The 10,562-nt window shown below is 36.3% G+C and overlaps 2 protein-coding genes across 3 annotated transcripts; one reads left to right on the top strand and one right to left on the bottom strand.

Annotated features, from left to right (window-relative positions):
• Positions 1–6,107, bottom strand: LOC130811538 (transcription elongation factor TFIIS-like). 2 transcript variants are annotated; one of them, XM_057677863.1, is made up of 3 exons: positions 5,942–6,107; positions 5,302–5,553; positions 1–1,473 (listed from the first exon to the last, which is right to left on the bottom strand). In XM_057677863.1, exons 2-3 carry the CDS (start codon positions 5,458–5,460, stop codon positions 502–504), a joined length of 1,131 nt encoding a protein of 376 aa, XP_057533846.1. In that variant the 5' UTR covers positions 5,461–5,553; positions 5,942–6,107; the 3' UTR covers positions 1–501. The 2 variants fall into 2 exon arrangements, with proteins under 2 accessions (XP_057533846.1, XP_057533848.1); XM_057677865.1 differs by having other exon boundaries at positions 5,302–5,547; positions 5,942–6,095.
• Positions 6,108–7,570: 1,463 nt separating this feature from the next.
• Positions 7,571–10,196, top strand: LOC130810852 (uncharacterized). Its single transcript, XM_057676977.1, has 5 exons — positions 7,571–8,357; positions 8,442–8,495; positions 8,561–8,757; positions 8,868–9,698; positions 9,768–10,196. The coding sequence occupies exons 1-5, from the start codon at positions 7,571–7,573 to the stop codon at positions 10,194–10,196; spliced, it is 2,298 nt and encodes a 765-aa protein (XP_057532960.1).
• Positions 10,197–10,562: the final 366 nt, after the last annotated feature.

The raw sequence follows: 10,562 nt of genomic DNA on the forward strand, positions 1-10,562 counted from the left end.
TTTTTAGAACATGAATTGTTTATTGTTCATCAAATTACGAAATAAGACAATGTGCAGATTACATCATAGCCAAGGTTACATGCTTATAAAATTACACCTCAACTAAGCCCCAATGCACTGTTTAGAAATTCTGAATTAAACGAAAATATATTGTTCTAAAATAATAAATCTCGTCTAAACTTGCATTAAAAAACTTCTCTAAACTGATCAGACACAATAAACTAGGGTGAAGAACAAAGAAGAATATGACAGTGCTACTCTCCAACTCTAGATTTGGAAGATGATAATTGATAAGCGGCAAGCGCCTCCATCAGTGTTTCCCATGCCACCAGAAACGGAAAATAAGCAACTGCACAAAGCACTGAAATACTTGCTTCTCATCTGCTAAACCAAACCCAACAACTACAAAACTACCACAAGAAAGCAGTCGCAAATTTGAATCCTCGTTTCCCATGTGCTAAGCAGCTCGGAAATACTACCATTTTCCCATCAAATATTAGATCAGCAGAACTTCCAATGATTATTACAGTTGACACAAGTTACAAAAGTTGTCATGGGTTCATCAGCACTCCGTGTTTGCAGCTGGTAATATGTACACTTGCGCTGACCACATCGCCCACATTTAAACTGGTCGGTTGTGGCCTTTGGTGGGCCGCCACGCTCGCAATCAAATAGTGCCTTCTCTTCAATCTGCTTGTTCTCTAATCGTCTTTGCTCACTGGCCATTTCTTCGGCTGTCAAATTGACGATTCTTTCAGGCTTAATGTAGCCTAAAAGGACTTTCCTGCGAAAATCCGGATTGTTTGCATCCTTGATGTTGAACATAATGCTTCGATATTTAAACTTGTGAGTACCATTAGAACGACCCCACTTTTCATACATAACAGACTCTACTGAAACAGCCACTCGAATTGGATCACAAGCATCAACTTCTTCTTTATAATTTTCGTCTGCCTCACCTGAAACTTTGGATAAAGCTTCTAAAAGAAGCTCTCGCATCTTATCGCGTATGGGGTCCCCAGATTTAATCATGGAAGACAACTTTGGTGGAGTATTACCAGCAGTGGATGGCTTCTTTGCGCTGGAGCCTGGCTTCTCTTGGTTTAATGTTCTCTCAACCTTGACAGGCACCGCTGAACCAACACTTTCAACCTTCACTGCACTGCCAAATTCGTACTTCATGTCCACAGGACCTCGGTCAGTTTTGGCAATCTTTTGTGGTCGGGGAGAACTTTGTTCGACTTTACCACTTTCCCTTCTAGAGGTTTTCTCCACCTTGACAGGAATCGGTTTCTTCACACTGTCACCATTAACAGATTCCACTTTTACCGAATTACCAGCACCGGAAATACCATTTTTCTTCTGTGATGTTTCTTCAAGTATTATACTTTTCCATATCTCTATTAAATCAGTAGCAAAACTCTGAATCTTCCTTCTAGGGTGTTTTGTAAGATGCCGTAGACGCTTTCCTACCTGAATACACTTGACTCAGTTCAAAGCATGATAACGTTCGTAAAAGTTGGAAATGAAATTTATCATATACATTTACAAATTTAAAGAGGGTTTCATTAAGCAGTTCATATATAATGTCATAATTATCAGGAAGCGGCAAAATGGATAATATATAATATCATAGCACTATGATCATCATGCCCCAATTCGGTAATTTGCAGTCCTTTTATGAAACCAAAAATGAACAATATCCCTACAAATTACAAAAATAAACCCTATAAATGCTTATATAGTAATCTGCATTTTGCACGATAATTTTAAATTCCATATGCTGTTGAGTCAACTATACAACAGTTTTAAGAGTTCATGCTACTTTCTAAGAGTATACTCAAGAGTTGGAATATTTCTTAAAGGAAAGTGTATACTGCCACCCAAGAACAGGGTACAAAAAAGACGACCCCTCGAACAACAATTATAATCACAAGTTAACTAATCCTCTGAATAGTTCTGGAAAACCCAAGCTTCAAGAAGCATAACGATGATACCTACAATACTTTGAATCAGTAATAAGTTGCACGCAGAAACTTTGGCAAAGGCATGCAAGTTTCACTCCAATTCTAATCTCCTCACATAAATTTCCATCCTGCACTTTCCAAATCTACTTCTAGTTGAGAAGCTATACGGTGATCTAAAAATTAGATGCAGAGTGAGCAATACATTCTATACAATGCCCCTTGCTATCAGCTATATGTTTCCTTCCCCATTATACATGTTACCTAAACGCCTAAAAGATAAAAACATCTCCCTCCAGCCATCTCCTTATTTTCGCACCCTCCCTTTCGAAATCCTATTCCAAGCACAAGCCTAAAGATACGAAATAAGGCATTTATTAAACAATTAACACATTCCTTAATTCAGGTTAGCAGCAACTCTGCAGCACAAGTGCATTATAACCACTATGGATTCTCAAACTCACTTATGTTAATTATGTAGCCTTATTTTAATAAAAGAAGAGAAGGAAAATCCACATTTAATCATAAAAAGACTTTCCAAAATATTTTCAGTGCATAACACGTTTCACAATGATCTCCATGCAAATCCTTCCCATTGAAACCCCTCCCCAAAAGATACTCAAATAACATTTTGCAGCAGAAGGCATTTATTCAAACTCAGAACTTCTGAAAACAGAAGTAATGATTTGATCAGTGAGTCACTGCTTACGGATGAAAAGCACTAGCTCTATAATAAATCATTCTATTTAAAACAAGAGAGTTTACAATTTGATAGTCTTTGTAATTGACTTTTATTTCAAGACTTAACACTGGGTAAGAACATCTTTGGTACATTCTTGATATATATACAGTTTGTACTTTCAGATCATGTATACCCAACAGTAAACATTTCAGATGTCATGAATGACAAATTAGTATATTCATAGCTTCTAAAGCCAAACAAACTGCAAATGTTACCATCAAACCCTCTCTATCCCTACAGGCTCGATATATTGAATTAAGAGGTGTCACACTTGACTAAACACATCATTAAAGCACCTAAGAGGCAGCCATAACTTCTCAAATCTCAGGAATAGGCATTGATTTATCTCTAGTTAATCTTACAACAAAGCATATAATAAGTGCTTATTGCCTCATCACATAAGTTGTAATTTTGCATGATGAGTAGTTGTGATAGCCTAAGTAAAAGGCAAGCCTACAATAGGACTTTCGAGCTTTATCTTCTTAGTTAAAGGATGTAATTATTGTAGAAGTTACGAAGTACCTAAAAATGTTCATAAAGCCATGTACCATGGAGCTCCTAATTAGGATGAAAATTACATTGTCATGTTATAAATAGAGATCCTTAAGCTACTTTGATGGTGGACTTGATTTAAACAAATACTTAATTTCTTGTGAATTATCAAAGTACCAACTTTGTGTAAGCTACTCCCTTCTACTAGACGTAATTTGTGTTGCTAATTCAAACTTGGAAGACTTGGCATAGTGAATAGTGTTCAAGATGGGCTCCAAAACCCGACTATTTCTTGAGTTTGTCTAAAGAGAAAAGTGGCATATCCTTATGTATTTTATTTTCGTGTAGCCTTAATCTTACTGCAAAAACGATTCCTCCCATTTCCATATCATAAACCCAAAGGCGGAACTTAGTTAGGGGCGAGTAGGGGCTTCGCCCCCCTAGATTTTCGGCAAATTTTTTTTTAGCACAAAACTGTCATTTTATATTTTTTTATAATTTTAGTCCAACAAAAATAAAAGCAACACAATTAAAGAGAATAACTAAAAAAAAAAAAAAGAATCTTATAAGTAATAATGGCTTTTGAAATTGGGAATGAAATTATCATATTTTAACAACTGAAAAAAAAAAAAAAAGAAAGCGATTGGAAGGAAATCGACAAAATCAAAAATTAAGTTTACTATCTACAATTGAAGGAGAAAGGTTTGTTTTATATTTATAATTAAATTTTCTTATCTATATTTAATAATTAGTTTGAATAAGTAAATACTCGAATTACTAAAAACTCATACAATAAAATAATCTATGAAGATACTAAAGGCAAGACTTTGTAACAAAACGAACGATTTTCTTGCTGATAGTTTAGTAATATATATATATTTAGAGGACAAATAGCAAAGACATATAGCGTCAATGCAATTATAGACAATTTTAAAGTGCTAAAAGAGCATCGAGATTTACTTTGATTCAAAATTTACATTATAATTTTTGGTTGTATTGATTGGTTATATTTTAGTTGAATTCAATTTTTTTGTTAATTCCGCCCCCTAACATTTTGTTAAAGTTTCGCCACTGCATAAACCTACCCAGAGTCCCACTTGCACCCACTAAATATAGTGATGCAACAAATGAATATTTTGCGCAAAGTTTAATGCAATTTCATTTTTCGTCTTCTTTCCTTTTTTTCTTCTTTATCTCTCCTCCCTATACATGAACCAAACAAAACTTAATAGCAAATGTGGCTTGAGTTCACAAAAAAATAAAAGGATGCATGCAAGCCATATTTCCATTGTTCAAATCTATGTTGCTTGCAGCATCCAGGAACATTTTGCTAGATAAAGATCTTTAATCTTCTACATCATGCCTAGCTACACTGTCAAAAATATAACTTCCATTCACATAATATCTCCAAAAATGAAAATTCCATATTGTGTCACCCTCACAGCTCACTACCCCCAAAAAATGAAGAAAAGGAGCATCATCAATAGCTAACTACAGATGAAGATAATGGCAAATAAAACAAACTAATGGGTCACAACTAAGGTCCCATCTACTTCACTACTATGACCTGGAAAGAAAACAAAGTAAAGATATCTATTATTTTGGAAAATCTCGGAAGCTAGAGCCTCATCAAGTAAATTGTCTCCTAAATTTTTCCCTATAATGAGTGTGCATAACTACATAGACATCTAAACATCAACAGCCTGGTTACACAATAATTAAAGCTCTCAATGACATTTGAATTACATCTAATGTAAACAAATGGAAGGTTGAAGTAATGATAATTCCTTAATGACTATAATGGAATGGATTTGAGGCCGTTATAGGGTTACGGAACTTTGTCCCACATTGGTTGTATGGGCAACTAATGAGGGTTTATAGAGTAAATGAGCTCTCTAAGCTACTAAGCTAATCTTTTGGGTGAGTTCTATCTATAACAATGGTATCAGACTCGGATTGGTAGCCTCATGATAAACAAATATTTTACCTATAATCTATTATACCTGCAAGCAAAAAACATACTAACATAACACCTATAAATTTCAACACTTGGTAATAACATAATATCTACAATGTATAAAAGAATGGAAGCCAAAACAAGACCTGCGTAGAAACAAGAATCTGATAGTTGACCGGAAAATCTTTAAGTTCCTTCAAAGCATCAAGGCAGCGACTTTCCTCATCGGAGCTACCGTTTTCTCCTGCTGCTGCATCTGCCGCCTTCTTGGCAGCCTCAAACAACTCCACAAGCTCCTTCTCCATCACTTTTAATCGCTCTCTTCTCTTTTATTTCCAGCTAATTTTCCTCTGTAATTGGGCTTTCCCTTCTTGAAATTTAAAATTCACTTACTGCAACTAGAATATGACATAAAATCATGAGAATAATACCAATTTTTTTACAAATACGAATTTTGAAAACCAAACCAAACCAAACCAAAAGCTCTCAACTTCAAACCCAAAACCCTAATCAAACAATTCGTCGTCTGTGTCAACCATGAAAAAGTTAATAAATCCAATCAAAAACAAAACTACTTAAATCAACTAATAGCCTGATTAGCCCGCGATTTCTAGCCAATTAGCCCTATAAATCAACCCAGAAATACCGGATTGAACAAACAAACAGACAAGGAAATCAAACATTTGAATAAGGAAAAATAAAGAATTAGTCATATAACATTACATTGAATTAAGAAAGGTTGGAAAAATAGAAAACAATTGGTTGTTTACAGGAAAAAAATCAAACCTTATAAAAAAAAGATGAAAGATCGAGGTTTGAAACTTGAGAGGATGAGGGTGTTAAGAGTTGTGGGTTGCGCAGCTTAACAGAAGACAACAAACCACAGCCTTATTTTGGCAACCTAGGTTTCCATCGTTCATATTTCTATACTTTATTGTTGGTAAGATACGGTAAGAGTATTACAAATTCGGTTAATCCAATAGTTGAGAGTTTTATTATTTATATAAAGTACCAAAGTTTAAAATTGAATATCAAATCAATCTGAATTAGGGATAGCAAAGGGTTGGATCTGGATTCGGGTCCTCTTGGATCCGTTTTAGATTCGTTTATAAAAGGAGGATCTAGATCCGAATTTGCGGGTCTAATTTTTTAGAATCCGGATCTAGATCCACAGATTCAATATCGGGTTCAGGTTTAAAACGTGTCCAAACTAATTTTGCGTATTTGATTAAATTTTGTTATGTATAACAATACTGATAGAATTTTAGACTTTAATTGATGATAATAATATATAAACTTTTTAGTTAAAATCTTAAGTACATCTAATAATATTATACAAAATATAAATATCCTTAAAATACATCCAATGGTAGCAACGTGTTTAACCTGAACACCATTGAAAGCGATTCCATGTACCAATTTTTAGTACATTTTTGGTTTGTAAGTAATGTATTTCACCAAACACGTCTGAAAAGAATTTTGATTGAGTAGGAAACTAAATCATCCAGTACCATTTAGTTAGCAAAAAATGTTTACGTATTGGCTCTTGTCAAACATTTGGTAGTATCATGATGTTAATATAGGTCTCTTGTCAAACTATGGAACAAATGTTAAGAACTTAAGGTAGAGCTGAATGACATACATGAACCTGGATCTGACATATATTAGATATGACTAAGAAATTGCGTAATATATAAAAAAACATATAAAATAAAACGGGTCTTTTGGATCTACGGATCCGGATCCAGATATGACTAAGGAGATCCCAAAGACTATCAAAATTCGGGATAATGAAGGAAATGAGTTTATTCAACAAGTTATTCACGAGTGGTGCCCGTATTACTGCCAGAAGTGTAAGAAAGTAGGCCATTTGTGCAAAATGAGTAACAAGGCTGCTAACATCTCAGAGCAAGAGAAAGTAAATAGAAACCAAGATAGCTTGAGGAAAGAAAATGCCATCAATGAGTCAAATGGGGAAGTCTTCATGATGGAAAAAACTCAAACCAGTACCCCCAACCTATTGTGTGTTGAGGAAGATAGTGAAGGATGGACTACGGTTCCGGGCCGTAAAACAGTTAGAAAGGAGAGTGATCATAACAAACCAAGAAAGTAGAGTGCAGTGATAGTCGGGAAACAGGATCGAGTGCGGATAGTTAGGGCGAGATCCTATATGATCCCTCAAAGAAATGATAATCTCTCTTGGAATGTTTGGGGTTTGAACAACCCGGAAAAGGCTAGGGAAGTTAGGGAGTTCCTTAGTGAGAAAAATGTGAGTTTAGTAGGTCTGTTAGAGCGCAAAATGAAGGAGAAGAACTTGGATAAGTTCACAAAAACTTTTGGGAAGAAATGGAGCTGGATTTCTAATAGTATAGGAAACTTGAAGAGCCGCATTCTAGTAGGTTGGTGAATGGATAAATGTACAATCAATCTAGTGGAACACCATCACCAATATGTTCCACCAACAACGGGGTTATTGAGCAGCAAGTTTCCTTAAATCTTGTTTTTGTTTATGGGCTTAACACCATCAATGAGAAAAAGCCTTTCTGGCAAGGGCTCCTTCAGCACAATTACAGCTCTCTGTGTTTATTCATTAGGGACTTCAACTCTGTGTTTGCTACTGATCAAAGACTTAATGGCAGGCAAGTTACCTCGTATAAGCTGGAGGATATGCATAGAGTCATGGCAGAGCTCAATCTTCATCCCCTCAAAGGGATTGGGCATGAGTTCACGTGGACCAACAAGGAGACAGGTACAAACAAAATTTGTTCAAAAATTGACCACGCTTTGGGAAATCTTGCTTGGCTTAATTCTTATGCAGGTATCACGGTAAAGTATGGCAACCCAAAGCATTCAGATCACACTCCTCTTTCTGTTGATCTTTTTAGAGATGATTCCTTGGGGGCTCGTCCTTTTCGATTTCTGAATTACATGGCGAATCATGTGGACTTCATTACGATTGTCAATGAGGCGTGGAAGTTTACAACCAAAGGAGGCCCTATGGAGAGACTGTGGGCCAAGTTGAACGCTGTCAAAAGGAGCCTTAAATCCCTACACAAGAAGGAATTTGAAGGCATCAGAAGTAAAATCAAGACCCTTGAGACTAATATTGATGACGTTCAGTCTACGCTGAGGCTTAACCCCTTCTGCATGGAGTTACAAAACAAGGAGAAAGACACCATCAGTAACCTGTGCTACTGGAGAGGTATCGAAGGCTTTACTCTCCACCAAAAATCCCGCATCAATTGAATCAATCATGGAGACGAGAGCTCCACCTATTTTCATGCAGCTATGAAGGAGAAACAAGCGAGTAATGGTATTTATGAGCTGAAGAACAACCAAGGTGAGGTTCTGACCAAACAAAGGACATCCATGATGAAATTCTCAGGTTTTATAAAAATCTTCAAGGGGCCCCATCTAGTTCGTTAATTGGGATCAATAAAGTTTTGATGATAAAAAGGACGCAGCTTTCTGCTCGTGACATCCAAGCCCTCACTCGAGTTATTACTAATCAGGAAATTAAAGAAGCTTTGTTTGGGATTAATGACAATAAAGTTCCAGGTATTGATGAGTTTAATGCGTACTTTTTCAAGAGATCCTGGGAGGTGATTAAGGAAGATTTCTGAAGCGGTACATTCCTATTTCAACTCAAATAGAATGTTTGTTCCGGTGAACTGTGCCACTCTGACTCTCATCCCCAAGATTTCAAATGCAGATAAAGTGGGAGACTTTAGACCGATATCCTAAAATCCTCACAGTTAGGCTCCAAGAGGTGATTGGCAAGCTTGTTGACCATGCCCAATCTGGCTTCATTCCGGGTAGGCAAATTTTAGATAGCATTTTGTTAGTAGCGGAACTGGTCAAAAGATACACCCGTCAGCATAACAGCCCTAGGTGCATGATCAAAGTTGACATGAGGAAAGCCTATGACTCAGTGGAGTGGTTCATCCTTCGGAGTATTATGGAGGAGTTGGGTTTTCCGGGTAAGTGTGTGAATTGGTTTATAACGTGTGTTACAACGGTTTCCTTCGCAATTTTGGTTAATGGTGTTCCACTCAAGTCATTCAAAGCTGCTAAGGGGCTGAGGCAAGGTGATCCTCTGTCTCCTTATTTGTTTGCGTTGTGTATGGAGTATCTTTCCAGATTAGTTAGGGATTCTAGCAAGGACCCCAAGTTTGCTTTTCACCCTAGATGCAGGAAAGTGGGCATCACCCACTCACTTTTTGCTGATGACCTGTTGTTGTTCTGTAGAGCGGATCCTAGCTTCGTAGCTGTTATGATGCACACTTTCCATGGCTTCTCAAGGGCCTCTGGGCTTGAGGTTAATGAAGGTAAAAGTAGCGCTTTCATTTTAGGAGCGACTACTAATTCTAAGAAAGATGTGCTGGATATTCTTAGTATGCCTGAAGGTGCTTTCCCCTTTAGGTATTTAGGTGTCCCTCTTCATTCTAAGAAGCTCAATATCCATGATTGCAGACTTTTGGTGGACAAAATCTTGGGGAGAATTAAGTTTTGGTCTTCAAAGCTGCTTTCCTATGCTGGGAGGGTTCAATTAGTTAGATTTGTCTTCGGGGCCATTAAAAACTTCTGTGCTTAGATCTTTTGTCTCCTAAAGAAACTTATCAAGACGGTCGGAGATTTGTGTCGATCTTTCATTTGGACAAGTCAAGAGGGCATTTCCCGCAAGGCAAATGTGGCTTGGGATATGATGGTTCTCCCTCTCTTTAAAGGAGGTTTAAACTTGAGAGACATGTATAAGTGGAATAAGGTGGCTTTGCTGAAGCATCTGTGGAATATAGCCAACAAGAAAGACAATCTTTGGGTGCGGTGGGTCTACAATTACTATATGAAGAAACAAGAGATACAATCATGCACAGTCTCTATCCATGCTTCGTGGAGCTATAAAAAAATCATCAAGCAAAGAAAGCTCTTAACTACTCTAGGAGGGTGGGAGCCAATGACCAAAGGAGGGGAGTTCTCTATAAGTTCTATCTATGAACTGATGATAGCAGGGGAAACCAAAGTCGACTGGGGGACATTATGATTAGGAATAGAGCCACTCAAAGTGTAATAGCCCTATTTATAAACCTCTTTTAATCTTAGCTTAAATAGCCTTGAGTATGGATTAGTGTTAGTAATTTATCTACTTATTTATCCTTAAGTGCCAAACATAAGGAGAGTTTAATTTTTAAAACTTTTAAGTTTAAATAAACTAAGTCTTGTTTTGTTAAATGTTATTATTATATTTAAAGTAAAGATTTCAATGTACTTAATTCTATCAAAGTTAATTTGATTTACTATAATAACATATATTTCCTTTTAAACTTGGTTGATTTGATAAAAATATTAATTTGGTTTATTATTATAAAACTTTATATTATTTGCAAATGTCTTCACAAACTATGTTGAC

The sequence above is a fragment of the Amaranthus tricolor genome, chromosome 4 (genome assembly GCF_026212465.1).
Source record: "Amaranthus tricolor cultivar Red isolate AtriRed21 chromosome 4, ASM2621246v1, whole genome shotgun sequence".
Lineage (NCBI taxonomy): Eukaryota > Viridiplantae > Streptophyta > Magnoliopsida > Caryophyllales > Amaranthaceae > Amaranthus > Amaranthus tricolor.